The 25,630-nt window shown below is 43.5% G+C and overlaps 1 protein-coding gene across 1 annotated transcript; it reads left to right on the forward strand.

The window, feature by feature from the left end:
- Positions 1–1,106: 1,106 nt before the first annotated feature.
- On the forward strand, positions 1,107–24,571 carry LOC115124867 (Golgi phosphoprotein 3-like). The gene is made up of 4 exons (XM_065011330.1): positions 1,107–1,668; positions 8,042–8,173; positions 13,929–14,042; positions 22,310–24,571. The coding sequence occupies exons 1-4, from the start codon at positions 1,447–1,449 to the stop codon at positions 22,727–22,729; spliced, it is 888 nt and encodes a 295-aa protein (XP_064867402.1). The 5' UTR covers positions 1,107–1,446; the 3' UTR covers positions 22,730–24,571.
- Positions 24,572–25,630: the final 1,059 nt, after the last annotated feature.

A 25,630-nucleotide genomic window follows, 5' to 3' on the forward strand; every position in this document is an offset into this window, starting at 1 on the left:
GTTACCACTCCACTATGTCTCACTGTCATGGCTTTTGTGCCATCAGTACAGGTACCAACACATCTTGACCACCAAAAACCATTTGTCACAAAGCTGTCCAGTACTTAAAAAATATCCTCTGATGTTGTCCTGGTTTGCAGAAGAGAATGTCTTCCTTAATTGACCCCCCCATGAACGTAACGGACAAATACCAGGAGCTGTGCCAGGCCTGTTGACTCATCCAGCTGTAACAGACATATACCAGGAGCTGTGCCAGGCCACGTCTGTTGACTCATTCAGCTGTAACCATATAATTCACTGTGAAGTGGTAATTGTTTCAAAACATCTCCTGCCATGTCACTAATGCGTTGTGAAACAGTGTTGTTTGATGAAGACATTGTCCGTATAGTTTTTCTGTCCTTTTCCCCCAGCATTGTCCCAGCCATATCTGCGGCAGCAGGAAGAATTACGTCCTCCACAAGAGTTTGGGGCTTGTCTGTCCAAGACACTCGGTAGCTCACCATATATGACGTTTCTAGCCCCTCCTTATTAATGGTATCTGTTGATTTTATACATGTCTAACTACTCGGAAGTCGTCCTAATTGTCGCTCAAAAAACTCCTGTGGCTTATTTTTCAAATGGGCATATTTTGTTTCTAAATGTTTGCGCAAGAGTGAAGGTTTCATCGAGTTGTGAGATAGTACTTTTGCACATATAACACACTGTGGCTGAGGAAAGGCACTACTCTGAATATAAGTAAACCCCAAATCAATGTAGTTCTCATCATATTTGAGTGGCTAGGACAGACACGCCCCATACTATTGTGGAGGACTTGGGTCCAACGTCCCTGTCTGTTGTTAGGTGCTCTCCCGGGTAAGGGGACAGTAGCTCTTCCGCTGTATCAGATTCACAACTGTCATTGTCCATGCTAGCTGGGCTAACAACAAATGTAGAATTACTAATGCTAGCATTGGATGTGCTCAGGGAAGCAGAATAACTTGTCGTCGACAGGTACAGAAGCAGTACTACCAGTAGAGCTGGTGTGCGTCTCTATGGACGCAGGCCTAACTAAATGTTTGAAAAAATATATATTTTTTTACAAAGAAATACAACTTTTTTTTTCTTTTTTTTTGTGTAAATGTGAATCACATTTTTTGTTGTTGTAGTTTTTCATTTTTTTATCGTACCCCGAACGGCATTGCCTACCCCAGTTTGGGAATACCTGCCACATTCACTGCTCTCGTTATCACCTGCCGCCATATTGGATCAACTCCCAGCGGAAGAGGAAGAAAACTGAAATGATTATGTCTCCTCCTATTCGTTGTAGGATAGTTAAAAACCAGACGTCCGTAGCTGTATGTATCGGGATAAACATTTGAAGTGGTTTATAACATCGGTCAGTGAGAGTACGAAGCGAAGGGTTTCGTCTTTTTGAGGGTTTTATTTGTTTTAGGACTTGTTGTAAATATGACTTCCCTGACACAGCGGAGTTCGGGCCTAGTGCAGAGGCGGACCGAGGCCTCTCGTAGCTCTGCCGCCGACAAGGACCGAGGAACCGGGGATGAGGACTTCGAGACCCGCCGCCGCGGAGGAGAGGAAGAGGAGGAAGAAGAGGATAAGGCAGACTCCAAAGAAACTCGACTCACATTGATGGAAGAAGTGTTGCTCTTGGGATTGAAGGACCGCGAGGTATAACTTAATAACATGTATTATATTATTATTATTCTTTTTACAGCTACAACCATATTATAGTATTTAGCTGGTTAGGTAACGTAAGTTAACGCTACTCAAAGATCTCATAAAATGTACTAACAGGTGCTATCTTCATTTTGTCAACATCGAATGAATGCAAATGTCAGCTAGCTACAATGTTGTTGTTTTTTCACCTTTATTTAACCAGGTAGGCCAGTTGAGAACAAGTTCTCATTTACAACTGCGACCTGGCCAAGATAAAGCAAAGCAGTGTGACACAGACAACAACACAGAGTTACACATGGAATAAACAATAAACAAGCCAATAACACAATAAACAAGTCAATGACACAGTAGAAAAAAGAAAGTCTATATACAGTGTGTGCAGAAGGCATGAGGAGGTAGGAAATAAATAGTAACTTGAGCGGGTATTGCATGAAGGAAGCTAAATCTACTCTGGGGAGGTTTTCTAAAGTTAACCAGTTTCTCTTAGCTTCACAGCGCAGTCATCTGCCTTACCATGATGATGATGATGATGGTGGTGGTGTGGTGGTGATGATGATGATGATGATGATGGTGGTGGTGGTGGTGGTGATGATGGTGATGTAGTATGTTGTTCGGCTTGTAATATACAGGGCCAACCCCGTTTTGGTCATTTCTGGTAGCTATGTAGCATACCACCCTGCATACCACTGCTGGCTTGCTTCTGAAGCTAAGCAGGGTTGGTCCTGGTCAGTCCCTGGATGGGAGACCAGATGCTGCTGGAAGTGGTGTTGGAGGGACAGTAGGAGGCACTTTTTTCCCCTGGTATAAAGAATATCCAAATGCCCCAGGGCAGTGATTGGGGACATTGCCCTGTGTAGGGTGCTGTCTTTTGGATGGGACGTTAAATGGGTGTCCTGACTCTCTGAGGTCAGTAAAGATCCCATGGCACTTATCGTAGGGGTGTTAACCCCGATGTCCTGGCTAAATTCCCAATATGGCCCTCAAACCGTCACGGTCACCTCATAATCCCCAGTAACTATTCCCCAGGTTGTTGCTGTAAATGAGAATGTGTTCTCAGTTAATTTACCTGGTAAAATAACAGATAAATAAAATGAAAATGTCTTACAAATTTAATCGCAACACGTTCATTCAGCAGTTTTTAAGTACAATACCATTGGAAATGAATGTTGAATGTATATTCCTTTAAACTTAAAATTGGAATTGATGCTTCCTGTTGACGAGACATTTTGATAAATATCCCAATCCAAACGCAGTTTGTTTATTGAAAACCTACAACATAGTGTATCTACATGTAACGGATGTGAAACGGCTAGTTTAGTTAGCGGTGGTGCGCGCTAAATAGCGTTTCAATCGGTGACGTCACTCACTCTGAGACCTTGAAGTAGTGGTTCCCCCTTTGCTCTGCAAGGGCCGCGGCTTTTGTGGAGCGATGGGTAACGATGCTTCGTGGGTGACTGTTGTTGATGTGTGCAGAGGGTCCCTGGTTCGAGCCCGGGTATCGGTGAGGGGACGGACTAAAGTTATACTGTTACATACATGTGCAACAATAGTAATCATATTTAATCATTAAGGGAGCACCTTAGAACCTACACATGTTGTTTTGAAAAGTGACATTCCGTCGATGATATTGATTAGGGGGGGGAATCGGGTTGTACACGCTGTTAAAACAAACACAACATCCCTGGTTAGAGCACAACTTGCAGAAGACATCTAGCCACATTTTGAAGTGTTGCGTTTTGATTCAAGTAAGTGTAACGCAATATATATATATTCACTTCCATCGACGTCACACTGAAATCAATAGAACGAGGGCGTTTGTGGGGTAGTGCTGTTTAAACTAACGCTATTCAATGGCTACACAGGAATGTGGAATAACCAATACTATTCAAAGGCTACACAGGAATGTGGAATAACCAATACTATTCAATGGCTACACAGGTGGAATAACCAATACTATTCAATGGCTAACAGGAATGTGGAATAACCAATACTATTCAATACTATTCATTCAATGGCTACACAATACTATTCAATGGAATGTGGAATAACCAATACTATTCAAAGGCTACACAGGAATGTGGAATAACCAATACTATTCAAAGGCTACACAGGAATGTGGAATAACCAATACTATTCAATGGCTACACAGGAATGTGGAATAACCAATACTATTCAAAGGCTACACGGGAATGTGGAATAACCAATACTATTCAAAGGCTACACAGGAATGTGGAATAACCTATACATGGTTGGTTTGATGAGAATTTACATTAGGCTTATATCTATATTTAGGAAGGTGGATTTTTTTTTTTGGGGGGCTGTTATCACGGAAAAGGTAACAATCCACTTTTTTTCTGTTAATTAACTTAACCTACAGTGGGGGGGGAAAAGCATTTAGTCGGCCACCAATTGTGCAAGTTCTCCCACTTAAAAAGATGGGAGAGGCCTGTAATTTTCATCATAGGTACACTTCAAATATGATGGACAAAATGAGAGAGAAAAATCCAGAAAATCATATTGTAGGATTTTTTAAATGAATTTATTTGCAAATCATGGTGGAAAATAAGTATTTGGTCAATAACAAACGTTTCTCAATACTTTGTTATTTACCCTTTGTTGGCAATGACAGAGGTCAAACGTTTTCTGTAAGTCTTCACAAGGTTTTCACATACTGTTGCTGGTATTTTGGCCCATTCCTCCATGCAGATCTCCTCTAGAGCAGTGATGTTTTGGGGCTGTTGCTGGGCAACACAGACTTTCAACTCGCTCCAAAGATTTTCTATGGGGTTGAGATCTGGAGACTGGCTAGGCCACTCCAGGACCTTGAGATGCTTCTTACGAAGCCACTCCTTCGTTGCCCGGGCGGTGTGTTTGGGATCATTGTCATGCTGAAAGACCCAGCCACATTTAATCTTCAATGCCCTTGCTGATGGAAGGAGGTTTTCACTCAAAATCTCACAATACATGGCCCCATTCATTCTTTCCTTTACACGGATCAGTCGTCCTGGTCCCTTTGCAGAAAAACAGCCCCAAAGCTGTTTTTTTACCAAAAAGTTATATTTTGGTTTCATCTGACAATATGACATTCTCCCAATCTTCTTCTGGATCATCCAAATGCTCTCTAGCAAACTTCAGACGGGCCTGGACATGTACTGGCTTAAGCAGGAGGACACGTTTGGCACTGCAGGATTTGAGTCCCTGGCGGCGTAGTGTGTTACTGATGGTAGGCTTTGTTACTTTGGTCCCAGCTCTCTGCAGGTCATTCACTAGGTCCCCCCGTGTGGTTCTGGGATTTTTGCTCACCGTTCTTGTGATCATTTTGACCCCATGGGGTGAGATCTTGCGTGGAGCCCCAGATCGAGGGAGATTATCAGTGGTCTTGTATGTCTTCCATTTCCTAATAATTGCTCCCACAGTTGATTTCTTCAAACCAAGCTGCTTATCTATTGCAGATTCTGTCTTCCCAGCCTGGTGCAGGTCTACAATTTTGTTTCTGGTGTCCTTTGACAGCTCTTTGGTCTTGGCCATAGTGGAGTTTGGAGTGTGACTGTTTGAGGTTGTGGACAGGTGTCTTTTATACTGATAACAAGTTCAAACGGGTGCCATTAATACAGGTAACGAGTGGAGGACAGAGGAGCCTCTTAAAGAATAAGTTACAGGTCTGTAAGAGCCAGAAATCTTGCCTTGTTTGTAGGTGACCAAATACTTATTTTCCACCATAATTTGCTAATTAATTCATTAAAAATCCTACAATGAGATTTTCTGGATTTTTTTCTTCTCATTTTGTCTGTCATAGTTGAAGTGTACCTATGATGAACATTACAGGCCTCTCTCATCTTTTTAAGTGGGAGAACTTGCACAATTGGTGGCTGACTAAATACTTTTTTGCCCCACTGAATATGTCGCGTTGTGATTCGTTTATCAACAGTGACTTGTTTGGCTGCTATTTTAAGTGATAGTTTGATTGTCAAATCCATGTATTGGTGTGTGGCCAATTTACTTTTATAGAGAGACAATGGTGTGCATGCTGGCGTTGCCGGGGATGAGTGGTGGTGTGCATGCTGGCGTTGCCGGGGATGAGTGGTGGTGTGCATGCTGGCGTTGCCAGGGATGAGTGGTGGTGTGCATGCTGGCGTTGCCGGGGATGAGTGGTGGTGTGCATGCTGGCGTTGCCGGGGATGAGTGGTGGTGTGCATGCTGGCGTTGCCGGGGATGAGTGGTGGTGTGCATGCTGGCGTTGCCGGGGGATGAGTGGTGGTGTGCATGCTGGCGTTGCCGGGGATGAGTGGTGGTGTGCATGCTGGCGTTGCCGGGGATGAGTGGTGGTGTGCATGCTGGCGTTGCCGGGGATGAGTGGTGGTGTGCATGCTGGCGTTGCCGGGGATGAGTGGTGGTGTGCATGCTGGCGTTGCCGGGGATGAGTGGTGGTGTGCAGTTGTGGGTGGGGTCTATTTTAATAAATCTATTAAAGATTCAGCATAAAAAAATATATCTATTAAAGATTCAGCATGAAAAATAAATCCATTCATCATTTTTTCAGTAGGTCCTAAGAAACAAGATTAATGTATTTAATTAAAACAAATATATAGAATAGCATATTTTAGAGTTTTATTTATTTATCCTTATTTATGTTTTCTGAGTCTACAGCCATGGCTGCGCCATCCAAATGAAATCAATATTTTGTTATTTTGTTCATTAAACAGACAAGGCACACCTACCCGATCAAAGTCAAGACACTAGGGCTGTCCCTGACTTCAAAAATAAAATAAAAATAGTAGTCAATCGAAAGTTAAACTTGTTTTTAATAAAATCAACAATATATGCATTAAGCTTGTCTGATGCTTTAAAGACTAACAATGAAATAGACAACACTTTATTTTAACGGTGATGCATAATTCAAAACATCAATACGCGTATTAGAGCTCATGCATATGAGAGAAGAAAAAAAAGATTTTAAATCATTATTATTATCCCGTTGGTTATACAATGCATAGCCTATTGCATATTAAGCACGGCCGAAAAAAAAATAAACTGATTTTAAGATGTCTTTTCATTGTTCTAGCCTATATTCCCGAAATTAAACAAATTCTAGTTTATTGCCTTTTTGAGTGCAGACTGTTATTGTTATGCATTACTGGATGGACTTGATTACCTTGTGTTACTCTCCACGTTCTATCCACGGGTCTGGGAGAGAACGTATAGGCCCTGGTGATGCTGTTGGTTCACTGATTGTGCATGGAGGTCTACAGAGTTAACCTAGAATTAGTGAATTTCTATTTGAATAGGACTTATAAGCATATCTAGTCTGCTAAATGAACAAACCTACAGCCTACGGCACGGAGCATAACTAGATAACATTCAGTACGTAGGATACATTTTATAAATTGTATAAATTTATAAATATTGAAATCCTGAAATACATTTTCATCATATCCTGTTTCTTTACCTAAAATAAATAATGGGTTTATTGTTATGGTTTATATTTAAATTGATTTATTAGACTTAAAATGTAGATTTTCCAGAGGCTTCTATGAGGCCTGGAGATACTAAACGTTGTTTGTCAATTACCTTGAGACCCGGCAGTCAGACAATAGCCGACTGACAAAAATGTAATTACCGCCACAGCCCTACACTCATAGGATAAATGCTGGATCTGGGGTCTCAGTCAGCAGTCACACGGGCATTAGTCTCCTAAGCAGCAGGCTGACCACTGTCCTTTCTGTCTCCTGACCTGCTCAGTTGCCCTTTCGGACCACCTGGTGGTACCACTAAACAACGATTGATTTAGAACCAGAGAGAGAGAAGGCTACAGGATGGCTCGGTGATCTGCATGCTCACACACACACACACACACACACAGTGTCTTCTCTCTGTGTTCAGGACTACATGTTGTTCTTGAACAACCATCTCGTCAGGCCTGTGTTGCAGCTTACACACACACACACTCACCCCCTGTCCTCCTCTCTCAGGGCTACACGTCGTTCTGGAACGACTGCATCTCGTCAGGCCTGTGTTGCAGCTTGCACACACACACACACACACACACACACACACTCACCCCCTGTCCTCCTCTCTCAGGGCTACACGTCGTTCTGGAACGACTGCATCTCGTCAGGGCTGCGTGGCTGCATGCTCACACACACACACACTCACCCCCTGTCCTCCTCTCTCAGGGCTACACGTCGTTCTGGAACGACTGCATCTCGTCAGGCCTGTGTTGCAGCTTGCACACACACACACACACACACTCACCCCCTGTCCTCCTCTCTCAGGGCTACACGTCGTTCTGGAACGACTGCATCTCGTCGGGGGCTGCATGCTCACACACACACACACACACTCACCCCCTGTCCTCCTCTCTCAGGGCTACACGTCGTTCTGGAACGACTGCATCTCGTCGGGGCTGCGTGGCTGCATGCTCATAGAGCTGGCCATCAGAGGACGACTACAGCTGGAGACCTGTGGCATGAGGAGGAAAAGCCTGCTCGCCAGGAAGGTAGGGGATCCTGACCAATCGGCTGCTCTTAACTAGTAACAGGAAGGTAGGGGATACTGACCAATCGGATGCTCTTAACTAGTAACAGGAAGGTAGGGGATCCTGACCAATCGGATGCTCTTAACTAGTAACAGGAAAGTAGGAGATCCTGACCAATCGGCTGCTCTATGTTCACTAACCGGGATCCTGACCAATCGGCTGCTCTATGTTCACTAACCGGGATCCTGACCAATCGGCTGCTCTATGTTCACTAACCGGGATCCTGACCAATCGGCTGCTCTTAACTAGTAACAGGAAGGTAGGGGATCCTGACCAATCGGCTGCTCTCAAGTAACTAGTAACGTTGGAAGGTGAAGGATCCTGACAAGGTACAAATCTGGCTGCTCTGAACAGGCGGCAGGTTAGCCTAGTGTTTAGACCGTTGGACTAGTAACCCACTGTTCCTGAAGGTTAACCCACTGTTCAAACCCCCAGCTGACCAGTTAACCCATTCCTAGACCAGTTAACCCACCGCCCCTGAACAGGCCAGTTAACCCACTGTTCCTAGACCAGTTAACCCACTGTTCCTAGACCAGTTAACCCACTGTTCCTAGACCAGTTAACCCACCGTTCCTAGACCAGTTAACCCACCGTTCCTAGACCAGTTAACCCTAGACCAGTTAACCCACCGTTCCTAGACCAGTTAACCCACCGTTCCTAGACCAGTTAACCCACTGTTCCTAGACCAGTTAACCCACTGTTCCTAGACCAGTTAACCCACTGTTCCTAGACCAGTTAACCCACTGTTCCTAGGCCAGTTAACCCACTGTTCCTAGGCCAGTTAACCCACTGTTCCTAGGCCAGTTAACCCACTGTTCCTAGGCCAGTTAACCCACTGTTCCTAGGCCAGTTAACCCACTGTTCCTAGACAAGTTAACCCACTGTTCCTAGGCCAGTTAACCCACTGTTCCTAGGCCAGTTAACCCACTGTTCCTAGACCAGTTAACCCACTGTTCCTAGACCAGTTAACCCACTGTTCCTAGGCCAGTTAACCCACTGTTCCTAGGCCGTCATTATAAATAAGAAGTAGTTCTTAACTGACTTGCCTAGTTAAATAAAGGTACAAAATAAAAAAGTATGTGTGTGTTGCCAGTGTTGTGACTTTGGCTATGAAAATTCAAGATCATTTACTGATTAAATTATTAAATTAATTTGGTTTCCTATTCAAATGAATCTGAGGGGCACCGTTTAAGGGTTTTGATATAGAGAGACCCCTTGAATGAATTCCTATCAGTAGTTACCATTTGGCCTGTTACACCATTTAATCCTATATCAACAATAGTCCTAATCAACAGTCACTTTGCTATCTTCTCATTCTGATTGGTCGTCGAGCTCTCAGACTTGGAGAATCCAATCGCTCGTGAAGGACTTCAATGCAACAATGGATTGAATTCAACGCTTTATCATCAAGACTAACAGATGGAAAATGAGAGGTACAGGTGTCTTAACAGACCCAAATGGAATGTGGTACAAATGAGAGAGGTACAGGTGTCTTAACAGACCCAAATGACAGAGGTACAGGTGTCTTAACAGACCCAATGGGATGTGGTACAAATGAGAGGGGTACAGGTGTCTTAACAGACCAATGGGATGCGGTACAAATGAGAGGGGTACAGGTGTCTTAACAGACCCAATGGGATGTGGTACAAATGAGAGGGGTACAGGTGTCTTAACAGACCAATGGGATACAGTACAAATGAGATGTACAGGTGTCTTAACAGACCAATGGGATACAGTACAAATGAGAGAGGTACAGGTGTCTTAACAGACCAATGGGATGCGGTACAAATGAGAGGTACAGGTGTCTTAACAGACCCAAATGAGAGGTACAGGTGTCTTAACAGACCCAAATGAGAGGTACAGGTGTCTTAACAGACCCAAATGAGAGGTACAGGTGTCTTAACAGACCCAAATGAGAGGTACAGGTGTCTTAACAGACCAATGGGATGCGGTACAAATGAGAGGTACAGGTGTCTTAACAGACCCAAATGAGAGGTACAGGTGTCTTAACAGACCCAAATGAGAGAGGTACAGGTGTCTTAACAGACCCAAATGGAATGCGGTACAAATGAGAGGTACAGGTGTCTTAACAGACCCAAATGAGAGGTACAGGTGTCTTAACAGACCCAAATGAGAGAGGTACAGGTGTCTTAACAGACCCAAATGGAATACAGGTGTCTTACAAATGAGAGAGAGTACAGGTGTCTTAACAGACCCAAATGAGAGGTACAGGTGTCTTAACAGACCAATGGGATGGTGTCTCACAAAAATGAGAGAGGTACAGGTGTCTCAACAGACCCAAATGAGAGAGGTACAGGTGTCTTAACAGACCCAAATGAGAGAGGTACAGGTGTCTTAACAGACCCAAATGAGAGAGGTACAGGTGTCTTAACAGACCCAAATGGGATGCGGTACAATCGCTGACATGGGGAACTCTCCAGATCAATCGAATAGTTTGATGTAGCCTACTGACAGGCAGAGTACAGGCAACACCTTAACAGGACTTTGGAGAATTATACATTCTTATTTGTGAGAACAGGACGTGTTGAGAGACTACTACATCAGTGAAACTTCAGTCGTGAAACTAAAATCAGGGGTTAACCTGTAACCGGGCATGTTAACACCCACTGTGGACAATATTGGTTATTGATATGTCAATCCAACTAACAGTCTTACAGTAATCAGCATCTGCCACCACTTTCACACAGACACCGCGTCACCTAAAGGGAAATCCGATGCAATTATGTATTTAACGTGCATTTTGAGCTGATCGTCGTCTGGTTCCGTTGGGTTTTTCTGATTTGACAGAGATGAAACGGGGAAAAGATCAGTGTTTCTGACAACTGGGCTTGTAGCCCGAAGAAGCTTCTTCCCTCGTTGGAGCTCACGCATAGGGGGGGGGGGGGCTGCTCTCTTTCTCAGACTCAGTCCTCAAATCTGTTCAGTCCAAAGATCTAAAGTTTAAAGCATACCAAGGTGCAGTGGAATGTTCTGGTCCTCTTAGGGAAAGGTAAAACCCAGCGGGTCGTCGTGAGCGACCAGAGTGTTTGTGGCTCTGCCAAGTTCCTCTCAGGTGACTCTTCTGTCTGAGCTGGATAATGCTTCCTCGATCTGAGTTTTGGGTTTTCAAGGAGATGGGATCATTTGTCCCACGGATGTGGCCTTGCCTTAAAGAACTTGATTCTTGTTTCTGGTTAGTAAAGGTCTCTAATTTATAGGGAGACTCACAGAAGGTGGGCTCTAATGGACGGATAGTACCATTTGGTACCTCCGGATAGTACCATTTGGTACCTCCGGATAGTACCATTTGGTACCTCCGGATAGTACCATTTGGTACCTCCTGATAGTACCATTTGGTACCTCCTGATAGTACCATTTGGTACCTCCTGATAGTACCATTTGGTACCTCCGGATAGTACCATTCGGTACCTCCGGATAGTACCATTCGGTACCTCCGGATAGTACCATTCGGTACCTCCGGATAGTACCATTCGGTACCTCCGGATAGTACCATTCGGCACCTCCGGATAGTACCATTCGGCACCTCCGGATAGTACCATTCGGCACCTCCGGATAGTACCATTTGGTACCTCCGGATAGTACCATTTGGTACCTCCTGATAGTACCATTCGGTACCTCCTGATAGTACCATTCGGTACCTCCGGATAGTACCATTCATTCGGATAGTACCTCCGGATAGTACCATTCGGGATAGTACACCTCCGGATAGTACCATTCGGCACCTCCGGTATAGTACCATTCGGCACCTCCGGATAGTACCATTCGGCACCTCCGGATAGTACCATTCGGCACCTCCGGATAGTACCATTCGGCACCTCCGGATAGTACCATTCGGCACCTCCGGATAGTACCATTCGGCACCTCCGGATAGTACCATTCGGCACCTCCGGATAGTACCACCTCCGGATAGTACCATTCGGCACCTCCGGATAGTACCATTCGGCACCTCCGGATAGTACCATTCGGCACCTCCGGATAGTACCATTTGGTACCTCCGGATAGTACCACCATGCCTCAGCGTTGATTGTAAGGATTCGGCATGGCAACCTGAGACTTTTACAAGTGTTCACAGTATGTTATTATTTTTGTTGCCCGGGAGACGGTTACACATTCCCCATGATGAAGAACGAAGCCTGTAAAGGTACAGACATGACCATGGTTCCTTCACACACTCTGTATGCTAACAGTAAAACCACCATTAAACCCTCTTTTAATGACAGGATTATCAGAAGAAAGATATTCAAGTAATATCAACAGTTTTAATAGTGAAGATTTTAATATATATATATTTTTACCTTTTTATTTTACTTAGGCAAGTCAGTTAAGAACAAATTCTTATTTCCAATGACGGCCAAATCCGGATGACACTGGGCCAATTGTAAGCCGCCCTATGGGACTCGGCCGGTTGTGATACAGCCTGGAATTCGAACCAGGGACTGTAGTGACGCCTCTTGCACTGAGATGCAGTGTCTTAGACCACTGCGCCACTCGGGAGCCCAAGAAAGCGTGTTTAAATGTCCTTTTGTGCTCTTGGTGCCATTTTTCTCTTTGTTACGAAGAGTAAAAATTCCTGACTTTCCTCTTAGGGTACACGTGTAGTTCACCAGGCGCTCTGCAGACTCTGCAGTGGTTTCTGTCTCCTGACCTGCTCAGTTCCTGAAATAGACGTTTCGGACCACCTGAACTATTGATTTAGAACCAGAGAGAGAGATACCGCAAGTCGCAAAGAGAACAGGAGCTGCTTCCACTATTCCAGCACCATGTCCACATCAACGTGACAAATAAAAGATACCAAAAACAATTTAGTCCTATCGACATAAGCTAAATATGATATGGCTGTCCATGGTTCTGCTTTCTGTTTGTAGAGTGACGCCAATGCCATTCTCTCTTTCATGTTTCTGTTAGTGATGTGTGCTCTCAAAACAATTTGATAGGAGAGAAGCCAAATCCAGTGATGTATGCACTCAAAACAATTTGATAGGAGAGAAGCCAAATCCACTAATGTATGCTCTCAAAACAATTTGATAGGAGAGAAGCCAAATCCAGTGATGTATGCACTCAAAACAATTTGATAGGAGAGAAGCCAAATCCACTAATGTATGCTCTCAAAACAATTTGAATAGGAGAGAAGCCAAATCCAAGCTAATTCCATTATGCTCTCAAAACCAATTTTTATTTATTTATTTCACCTTTATTTAACCAGGTAGGCAAGTTGAAACAAGTTCCATTTAATGTATGCTCAAGATAAAGCAAAAGTTCAATTTGACACAGAGTTACACATGGAGTAAAACAAACATACAGTATAAAAAAGTCTATATACGATGTGAGCAAATGAGGTGAGAAGGATTGAGCTTGCTCGGTTTAGCTGAAAGATGATTAGGAATATGTTTTTTTTTTTTTTTTTTTTTTTTTTGTGAGCATCTGTTCTCCCTTTACCAATAAAAAATCAATAAAAAGACAAGTATTCTTCTGCTGATTCTGACATGTATTTAGTCTATAAGTTGTGTTCTGTGTGGTTGTCTCATCTCGAGGGAATCTATAGGTCATTGAGTGGCAGTATTGTTCCGACTGTGATCTACATACAGTCGACTAAAGCTTTTTGTGGTTTTTGTATTGTGTGTCTAGGTGTTCTGTAAGTCATTGAATGGCGGTACAGGTTGTGTTTTCATTCTGTCTCATCTATTGTGTATCCTAGGTGATCTGTAAGTCAGATGCTCCGACAGGGGACGTGCTATTGGACGAGGCTCTGAAACACGTGAAGGAGACCCAGCCCCCAGAGACACAGAGCTGGATTGAGCTGCTCAGCGGAGTAAACCACAAACATAGAGTTCACTACTAACAGAGTGGTCTCAGCCACCAGAGGTTCACTACTAACAGAGTGGTCTCAGCCACCAGCAAATACTAACAGGTGGTCTCAGCCACCAGACAGAGATTCACTACTAACAGAGTGGTCTCAGCCACCAGACAGGTTCACTACTAACAGAGTGGTCTCAGCCACCAGAGGTTCACTACTAACAGAGTGGTCTCAGCCACCAGACAGAGGTTCACTACTAACAGAGTGGTCTCAGCCACCAGACAGAGGTTCACTACTAACAGAGTGGTCTCAGCCACCAGAGGTTCAAAAAGAGTGGTCTCAACCAGACAGAGGTTCACTACTAACAGAGTGGTCTGCTGATTCACTACTAACAGATGGTCTCAGCCACCAGACAGAGGTTCACTCTGAGTGGTCTCAGCCACCAGACAGAGGTTCACTACTAACAGAGTGGTCTCAGCCACCAGAGGTTCACTTAACAGAGTGGTCTCAGCCACCAGAGGTTCACTACTAACAGAGTGGTCTCAGCCACCAGACAGAGGTTCACTACTAACAGAGTGGTCTTTGCCACCAGAGGTTCACTACTAACAGAGTGGTCTCAGCCACCAGACAGAGGTTCACTACTAACAGAGTGGTCTCAGCCACCAGACAGAGGTTCACTACTAACAGAGTGGTCTCAGCCACCAGACAGAGGTTCACCACTAACAGAGTGGTCTCAGCCACCAGACAGAGGTTCACCACTAACAGAGTGGTCTCAGCCACCAGACAGAGGTTCACTACTAACAGAGTGGTCTCAGCCACCAGAGGTTCACTACTAACAGAGTGGTCTCAGCCACCAGAGGTTCACTACTAACAGAGTGGTCTCAGCCACCAGACAGAGGTTCCCTAACAGAGTGGTCTCAGCAGGTTCACTACTAACAGCTGGTCTCAGCCACCAGAGGTTCACTACTAACAGAGTGGTCTCAGCCACCAGAGGTTCACTACTAACAGAGTGGTCTCAGCCACCAGACAGAGGTTCACTACTAACAGAGTGGTCTCAGCCACCAGAGGTTCACTACTAACAGAGTGGTCTCAGCCACCAGACAGAGGTTCACTACTAACAGAGTGGTCTCAGCCACCAGAGGTTCACTACTAACAGAGTGGTCTCAGCCACCAGACAGAGGTTCACTACTAACAGAGTGGTCTCAGCCACCAGACAGAGGTTCACTACTAACAGAGTGGTCTCAGCCACCAGACAGAGGTTCACTACTAACAGAGTGGTCTCAGCCACCAGACAGAGGTTCACCACTAACAGAGTGGTCTCAGCCACCAGACAGGTTCACTACTAACAGAGTGGTCTCAGCCACCAGACAGGTTCACTACTAATCTCAGCCACCAGGTGGCAGTATGGTTGTTTTTATTCTGACAGTGATTGTATTGGATATATGTGTTTAGTTATTACAGTTGTATTATAAAAAATAAAATAAAAACCCTGTAACACCTTCCCCCTTAAGACAACAAATATCCTATATTTTTGTTGGACAAGTTTGCTCACAACCAACAGAACTTCCATTTCACAACATGATCAAGTTAAATGGTCACTTTCTCCAATGTCAACATGGTGTCTACTGGCTGTCAATATTTTATATATATTTAGTATGTTACGTTCCCCAGCAAGAAACCAGTAATGCTAATCAAACAGAAGGGGAATTAGCAACGACTCTCTGACCTGTGCTAGCCCAGGTGTTATTTTAACAGTGGCTGACCAAGTAACACAGCTTAGTGAGTTACCACAGAGAGAGCATCAGTAACACAGCTTAGTGAGTTACCACACAGAGAGCATCAGTAACGCAGCTTAGTGAGTTACCACAGAGAGCATCAGTAACACAGCTTAGTGAGTTACCACACAGAGAGCATCAGTAAGTTACCACAGAGAGAGCATCAGTAGCTGTGAGTTACCACACAGAGAGAGCATCAGTAACACAGCTTAGTGAGTTACCACACAGAGAGCATCAGTAACACAGCTTAGTGAGTTACCACACAGAGAGCATCAGTAACACAGCTTAGTGAGTTACCACACAGAGAGAGCATCAGTAACACAGCTTAGTGAGTTACCACACAGAGAGAGCATCAGTAACACAGCTTAGTGAGTTACCACACAGAGAGAGCATCAGTAACACAGCTTAGTGAGTTACCACACAGAGAGCATCAGTAACACAGCTTAGTGAGTTACCACACAGAGAGCATCAGTAACGCAGCTTAGTGAGTTACCACACAGAGAGAGCATCAGTAACACAGCGTAGTGTGTTACCACACAGAGAGAGCATCAGTAACACAGCGTAGTGAGTTACCACACAGAGAGCATCAGTAACACAGCGTAGTGAGTTACCACACAGAGAGCATCAGTAACACAGCGTAGTGAGTTACCACACAGAGAGCATCAGTAACACAGCTTAGTGAGTTACCACACAGAGAGCATCAGTAACACAGCTTAGTGAGTTACCACACAGAGAGCATCAGTAACACAGCGTAGTGAGTTACCACACAGAGAGAGCATCAGTAACACAGCTTAGTGAGTTACCACACAGAGAGCATCAGTAACACAGCTTAGTGAGTTACCACACAGAGAGAGCATCAGTAACACAGCTTAGTGAGTTACCACACAGAGAGCATCAGTAACACAGCTTAGTAAGTTACCACACAGAGAGCATCAGTAACACAGCTTAGTAAGTTACCACACAGAGAGCATCAGTAACACAGCTTAGTGAGTTACCACAGAGAGCATCAGTAACGCAGCTTAGTGAGTTACCACACAGAGAGCATCAGTAACACAGCTTAGTGAGTTACCACACAGAGAGCATCAGTAACACAGCTTAGTGAGTTACCACACAGAGAGCATCAGTAACACAGCGTAGTGAGTTACCACACAGAGAGAGCATCAGTAACACAGCGTAGTGAGTTACCACACAGAGAGCATCAGTAACACAGCTTAGTGAGTTACCACACAGAGAGCATCAGTAACACAGCTTAGTGAGTTACCACACAGAGAGCATCAGTAACACAGCTTAGTGAGTTACCACACAGAGAGCATCAGTAACACAGCTTAGTGAGTTACCACAGAGAGCATCAGTGAGTTACCACAGAGAGCATCAGTAACGCAGCTTAGTGAGTTACCACACAGAGAGAGCATCAGTAACACAGCTTAGTGAGTTACCACACAGAGAGAGCATTAGTAACACAGCTTAGTGAGTTACCACAGAGAGCATCAGTAACACAGCGTAGTGAGTTACCACACAGAGAGCATCAGTAACACAGCGTAGTGAGTTACCACACAGAGAGCATCAGTAACACAGCTTAGTGAGTTACCACACAGAGAGCATCAGTAACACAGCGTAGTGAGTTACCACACAGAGAGCATCAGTAACACAGCTTAGTGAGTTACCACACAGAGAGCATCAGTAACGAGCTTAGTGAGTTACCACACAGAGAGAGCATCATCAGTAATTAGTAACACAGCTTAGTGAGTTACCACACAGAGAGAGCATCAGTAACACAGCTTAGTGAGTTACCACACAGAGAGCATCAGTAACACAGCTTAGTGAGTTACCACACAGAGAGCATCAGTAACACAGCTTAGTGAGTTACCACACAGAGAGAGCATCAGTAACACAGCTTAGTGAGTTACCACACAGAGAGAGCATCAGTAACACAGCTTAGTGAGTTACCACACAGAGAGCATCAGTAACACAGCTTAGTGAGTTACCACACAGAGAGCATCAGTAACACAGCTTAGTGAGTTACCACACAGAGAGCATCAGTAACACAGCTTAGTGAGTTACCACACAGAGAGAGCATCAGTAACACAGCTTAGTGAGTTACCACACAGAGAGCATCAGTAACACAGCTTAGTGAGTTACCACACAGAGAGAGCATCAGTAACACAGCTTAGTGAGTTACCACACAGAGAGCATCAGTAACACAGCTTAGTGAGTTACCACACAGAGAGCATCAGTAACACAGCTTAGTGAGTTACCACACAGAGATCAGTAACACAGCATGAGTTACCACACAGAGAGCATCAGTAACACAGCGTTAGTGAGTTACCACACAGAGAGCATCAGTAACACAGCTTAGTGAGTTACCACACAGAGAGCATCAGTAACACAGCGTAGTGAGTTACCACACAGAGAGCATCAGTAACACAGCGTAGTGAGTTACCACACAGAGAGCATCAGTAACACAGCACCACACAGAGAGCATCAGTAACACAGCTTAGTGAGTTACCACACAGAGAGCATCAGTAACACAGCTTAGTGAGTTACCACACAGAGAGAGCATCAGTAACACAGCTTAGTGAGTTACCACACAGAGAGCATCAGTAACACAGCTTAGTGAGTTACCACACAGAGAGCATCAGTAACACAGCTTAGTGAGTTACCACACAGAGAGAGCATCAGTAACACAGCTTAGTGAGTTACCACACAGAGAGCATCAGTAACACAGCTTAGTGAGTTACCACACAGAGAGCATCAGTAACACAGCTTAGTGAGTTACCACACAGAGAGCATCAGTAACGAGCAGTCAGTTACCACACAGAGAGCATCAGTAACACAGCTGTGAGTTACCACACAGAGAGCATCAGTAACACAGCTTAGTGAGTTACCACACAGAGAGCATCAGTAACACAGCTTAGTGAGTTACCACATCAGTAACACAGCTTAGTGAGTTACACACAGAGAGCATCAGTAACACAGCTTAGTGAGTTACTACACAGAGAGAGCATCAGTAACACAGCTTAGTGAGTTACCACACAGAGAGCATCAGTAACACAGCTTACCACACAGAGAGCATCAGTAACACAGCGTAGTGAGTTACCACACAGAACACAGAGCATCAGTAACACAGCTTAGTGAGTTACCACAGAGAGCATCAGTAACACAGCTTAGTGAGTTACCACACAGAGAGCATCAGTAACACAGCTTTACCACACAGAGAGAGCATCAGTAACACACAGTGAGTTACCACACAGAGAGAGCATCAGTAACACAGCTTAGTGAGTTACCACACAGACATCACCAGTAACACAGCTTAGTGAGTTACCACAGAGAGCATCAGTATTACAGCTTAGTGAGTTACCACAGAGAGCATCAGTAACACAGCTTAGTGAGTTACCACACAGAGAGCATCAGTAACACAGCTTAGTGAGTTACCACACAGAGAGCATCAGTAACACAGCTTAGTGAGTTACCACACAGTATTACAGCTTAGAGCATCAGTAACACAGCTTAGTGAGTTACCACACAGAGAGCATCAGTAACACAGCTTAGTGAGTTACCACACAGAGAGCATCAGTAACACAGCTTAGTGAGTTACCACACAGAGAGCATCAGTAACACAGCTTAGTGAGTTACCACACAGAGAGCATCAGTAACACAGCTTAGTGAGTTACCACAGAGAGCATCAGTAACACAGCTTAGTGAGTTACCACACAGAGAGCATCAGTAACACAGCTTAGTGAGTTACCACACAGAGAGCATCAGTAACACAGCTTAGTGAGTTACCACACAGAGAGCATCAGTAACACAGCTTAGTGAGTTACCACAGAGAGCATCAGTAACACAGCTTAGTGAGTTACCACACAGAGAGCATCAGTAACACAGCTTAGTGAGTTACCACACAGAGAGCATCAGTAACACAGCTTAGTGAGTTACCACACAGAGAGCATCATCAGTAGTTACCACACAGAGAGCATCAGTAACACAGCTTAGTGAGTTACCACACAGAGAGCATCAGTAACACAGCTTAGTGAGTTACCACACAGAGAGCATCAGTAACACAGCTTAGTGAGTTACCACACAGAGAGCATCAGTAACACAGCTTAGTGAGTTACCACACAGAGCATCAGTAACACAGCATGAGTTACACAGAGAGCATCATTAACACAGCTTAGTGAGTTACCACACAGAGCATCAGTAACACAGCTTAGTGAGTTACCACACAGAGCATCAGTAACACAGCTTAGTGAGTTACCACACAGAGCATCAGTAACACAGCTTAGTGAGTTACCACAGAGAGCATCAGTAACACAGCTTAGTGAGTTACCACAGAGAGCATCAGTAACGCGTTCTGTTGTTTTGGCTGTCGTTCTGTTGTTTTGGCTGCCGTTCTGTTGTTTTGGCTGCCGGCTGCCGTTCTGTCGTTCACAACTAATGAACTGGTATAATACTAATGAACTGGTATAATACTAATGAACCGGTATACAATACTAATGAACCGGTATACAATACTAATGAACTGGTATAATACTAATGAACCGGTATACAATACTAATGAACTGGTATAATACTAATGAACTGGTATACAATACTAATGAACCGGTATATAATACTACTAATGAACTGGTATAATACTACTAATGAACTGGTATACAATACTAATGAACTGCTATATAATACTAATGAACTGCTATATAATACTAATGAAACGGTATAATACTACTAATGATCTGGTATAATATTAATGAACCGGTATACAATACTAATGAACCGGTATACAATACTAATGAACTGGTATATAATACTAATGAACTGGTATAATACTAATGAACCGGTATATATAATACTAATGAACCGGTATACAATACTAATGAACTGGTATATAATACTAATGAACTGGTATATAATACTAATGAACTGGTATATAATGCTAATGAACTGGTATATAATGCTAATGAACTGGTATATAATGCTAATGAACTGGTATATAATACTAATGAACTGGTATTATAATACTAATGAACTGGTATATAATGCTAATGAACTGGTATATAATACTAATGAACTGGTATATAATACTAATGAACCGGTATATAATACTAATGAACTGGTATATAATACTAATGAACTGGTATATAATGCTAATGAACTGGTATATAATGCTAATGAACCGGTAGGTATAGTACTAATGAACTGGTATACAATACTAATGAACTGGTATAATACTAATGAACTGGTATACAATACTAATGAACCGGTATATAATACTACTAATGAACTGGTATAATACTACTAATGAACTGGTATACAATACTAATGAACTGCTATATAATACTAATGAACTGCTATATAATACTAATGAAACGGTATAATACTACTAATGATCTGGTATAATATTAATGAACCGGTATACAATACTAATGAACCGGTATACAATACTAATGAACTGGTATATAATACTAATGAACTGGTATAATACTAATGAACCGGTATATATAATACTAATGAACCGGTATACAATACTAATGAACTGGTATATAATACTAATGAACTGGTATATAATACTAATGAACTGGTATATAATGCTAATGAACTGGTATATAATGCTAATGAACTGGTATATAATGCTAATGAACTGGTATATAATACTAATGAACTGGTATTATAATACTAATGAACTGGTATATAATGCTAATGAACTGGTATATAATACTAATGAACTGGTATATAATACTAATGAACCGGTATATAATACTAATGAACTGGTATATAATACTAATGAACTGGTATATAATGCTAATGAACTGGTATATAATGCTAATGAACCGGTAGGTATAGTACTAATGAACTGGTATACAATACTAATGAACTGGTATACAATACTAATGAACTGGTATATAATACTAATGAACTGGTATATAATACAAATGAACTGGTATATAATGCTAATGAACTGGTATATAATACTAATGAACTGGTATATAATACTAATGCACTGGTATATAATACTAATGATCCGGTATTATAGTACTAATGAACCGGTAGGTATAGTACTAATGAACTGGTATAGTACTAATGAACTGGTATAGTACTGTTATTATAATACTAATGAACCGGTAGGCATAGTACTAATGAACTGGTATAGTACTAATGAACTGGTATAGTACTAATGAACTGGTATAGTACTAATGAACTGGTATAGTGATGAACTGGTACTAATGAACTGGTATAATACTAATGAACTGGTAGGTGTAATACTAATGAACTGGTAGGTATAGTACTAATGAACTGGTAGGTATAGTACTATTACTACGTTGCTGAACCTCAAATGAGATAAAAGAAGAGAATAATAAAATACCATGAAAGCCAAACCCCTTTCTTTCCCCGCTGCAATTTGATTGGACTGTTATCGAGTTGTTGACACAAGTCACATTCAATCACGATGCTTTAGGCTTTGAACTCTGTAGCACGCTTAACTCTCCCCCGCCCTCCCCTCCCCTTGCAGGCGAGACGTGGAACCCTCTGAAGCTGCACTACCAGCTGAGGAACGTGAGGGAGCGCCTGGCCAAGAACCTGGTGGAAAAGGGCGTGCTGACCACGGAGAAACAGAACTTCCTCCTCTTCGACATGACCACTCATCCGCTCACCAACAACAACATCAAACAACGCCTCATCAAGAGGGTTCAGGAGGCCGTGTTGGAGAAATGGGTCAACGACCCGCACCGCATGGACAAACGGATGCTCGCCCTCATCTTCCTTGCCCACTCGTCTGATGTCCTGGAGAATGCCTTTTCCCCTCTGCTGGACGACCAGTATGACCTGGCCATGAAGAGAGTACGGCAGCTCCTGGACTTGGAGCCAGAGGGGGAGAGCACGAAGACCAACGCCAATGAGTTGTTGTGGGCCGTGGTGGCCTCCTTTACCAAGTGACCTGACCTACCACCTTCAGACACCAGAGGGCGCTGTTGGTTTGGCGTTGGTTGATGACGCTGGGGTTGAGGGAGAGGACAGGACAGTTTGGGGAGGGACAACGAGGAGAGGGCTGGTCTGTCTGGCCCATCAAGGTAGTGACTTGACTGACTTGAGGTCACCTCCATCTGTCTTTCTGAACAGAATGGTCTGTTCCAAACCTGTCCCACAGCTTTCTGAACAGAATGGTCTGTTCCAAACCTGTCCCACAGCTTTCTGAACAGAATGGTCTGTTCCAAACCTGTCCCACAGCTTTCTGAACAGAATGGTCTGTTCCAAACCTGTCCCACAGCTTTCTGAACAGAATGGTCTGTTCCAAACCTGTCCCACAGCTTTCTGAACAGAATGGTCTGTTCCAAACCTGTCCCACAGCTTTCTGAACAGAATGGTCTGTTCCAAACCTGTCCCACAGCTTTCTGAACAGAATGGTCTGTTCCAAACCTGTCCCACAGCTTTCTGAACAGAATGGTCTGCACCAGACCTGTCCCACAGCTTTCTGAACAGAATGGTCTGTTCCAAACCTGTCCCACAGCTTTCTGAACAGAATGGTCTGTTCCAAACCTGTCCCACAGCTTTCTGAACAGAATGGTCTGTTCCAAACCTGTCCCACAGCTTTCTGAAAACAGAATGGTCTGTTCCAAACCTGTCCCACAGCTTTCTGAACAGAATGGTCTGTTCCAAACCTGTCCCACAGCTTTCTGAACAGAATGGTCTGTTCCAAACCTGTCCCACAGCTTTCTGAACAGAAAATATCTCTCTCCCTCGGTCCTTCTCCCTTCATCGAGCTCTTTCTCTCTGCACAGATGTCATTTAATCACTCACTTTTACAAGAAATAAAAACTCCCCCTGCTGGAGAGTGACAAGCAAGGTTTTGAATACTGGACTGAAATATGAAGATCCAATCATCATCCTCTTCCTCCCTGGACACATCTTTCACAAATGTCTTCACAGTATGTATGTTATTCTCTACAGGTATCTATCTAGCTCTTATTCACTATAACCGACAGGGAACTCCAACAGTATTGGGACAGTGAGCTCCAACAGTATTGGGACAGGGTGCTCCAACAGTATTGGGACAGGAGCTCCAACAGTATTGGGACAGGGTGCTCCAACAGTATTGGGACAGGGAGCTCCAACAGTATTGGGACAGGGAGCTCCAACAGTATTGGGACAGGGAGCTCCAACAGTATTGGGACAGGGAGCTCCAAAAGTATTGGGACATTGACCCATTTGTTGTTGTTTTGGCTCTGTACTCCAGCACTTTGAAATTTGAAATTATACATCGACTGTGAGGTTAAAGTGCAAACTGTCAACATATTTTTTGAGGTTATTTTCATCCATATCGGGTGAACCGTTTAGAAAGTACAGAACTTTTTTGTACATTGTCCCCCCCAATGACTACTTTAATACACATAGAAGTGAATTTGTCCCAATACTTTTGGTCCCCTAAAATGGGTGGGAGGACTATGTACAACAACAACAAATGCTTTAATTTCTCAACAGTTCACGTGATATGGGATGAAAATACCCTCAAATTAATGCTGACAGACTGCACTTTAACCTCCATAGTCAATGTATCAGAGCCAAAACAACAAATATAATATGTCCCAAAACTTTTGGAGCTCAGTGATGTAGATTCCATGTATGTGGAACACTCACTGTAGTAGTATATGACTTGAATAATAGATCATTATCTTCCTGACAAGTCTTGGATTTGATTTCCTCTCCAACATGACGACATGGTCTGAAGTTTCCTGTTTCTGTGTTACTCTCGTGTTTTGTGGTTGAAAAGCTCCCCCCCCCCCCCCCGTAAAGGTGTCCGACCACGGCTTCCCCCCGTTAAGGTGTCCGACCACGGCCCCCCCCGTTAAGGTGTCCGACCACGGCTCCATCTGAAATCTATCCTACTACGTAGACACTGAGTGTACAAAACATTAGGAACACCTTCCCTAATATTCAGTTACGCACCCCTTTCTGCCCTCAGAACAGCCTCAATTCATCAGGGCTATGGGACTCAATTCATCAGGGCTATGGGACTCAATTCATCAGGGCTATGGGACTCAATTCATCAGGGCTATGGGACTCAATTCATCAGGGGTATGGGACTCTACAAGGTGTCGAGCGTTCCACAGGGATACTGGCCCCATGTTGACTCTCATTCTAGACTCTATCCGATACCTAAGAAATATAGATCTATGAAATTATAGCCTAGATCTCCAAAGGAAACTCGGGAGTACTGTCTGGTCTGGTAAGGGTACGTCTAGCTGGGAATATATATAGTGCACTACTATAGACCAGAGCCCTATTCCCTATATAGTGCACTACTATAGACCAGAGTCCTATTCCCTATATAGTGCACTACTATAGACCAGAGCCCTATTCCCTATATAGTGGTATTACTACTATAGACCAGAGCCCTATTCCCTATATAGTGGTACTACTATAGACCAGAGCCCTATTCCCTATATAGTGGTACTACTTTAGACCAGAGTCCTATTCCCTATATAGTGTACTACTTTAGACCAGAGTCCTATTCCCTATATAGTGGTACTACTTTAGACCAGAGTCCTATTCCCTATATAGTGTACTACTATAGACCAGAGCCCTATTCCCTATATAGGTGTACTACTATAGACCAGAGTCCTATTCCCTATATAGTGGTACTACTATAGACCAGAGCCCTATTCCCTATATAGTGTACTACTATAGACCAGAGTCCTATTCCCTATATAGTGGTACTACTTTAGACCAGAGCCCTATTCCCTATATAGTGCACTACTTTAGACCAGAGTCCTATTGCCTATATAGTGGCACTATTTTAGACCAGGGTCAGTAAGATTCTGGCACCCTATTCCCTATATA

This window comes from Oncorhynchus nerka, linkage group LG27 (genome assembly GCF_034236695.1).
Source record: "Oncorhynchus nerka isolate Pitt River linkage group LG27, Oner_Uvic_2.0, whole genome shotgun sequence".
Classification (NCBI taxonomy): Eukaryota; Metazoa; Chordata; class Actinopteri; order Salmoniformes; family Salmonidae; genus Oncorhynchus; species Oncorhynchus nerka.

Excerpts from the sequence above, each read along its gene's own strand:
- LOC115124867 (XM_065011330.1), top strand. The coding sequence starts at position 1,447 with ATGACTTCCCTGACACAGCGGAGTTCGGGCCTAGTGCAGAGGCGGACC. Across the intron at positions 1,669-8,041 it reads TGGGATTGAAGGACCGCGAG|GGCTACACGTCGTTCTGGAA; the intron begins GTATAACTTAAT and ends CTCCTCTCTCAG. Across the intron at positions 8,174-13,928 it reads AAAGCCTGCTCGCCAGGAAG|GTGATCTGTAAGTCAGATGC; the intron begins GTAGGGGATCCT and ends TGTGTATCCTAG.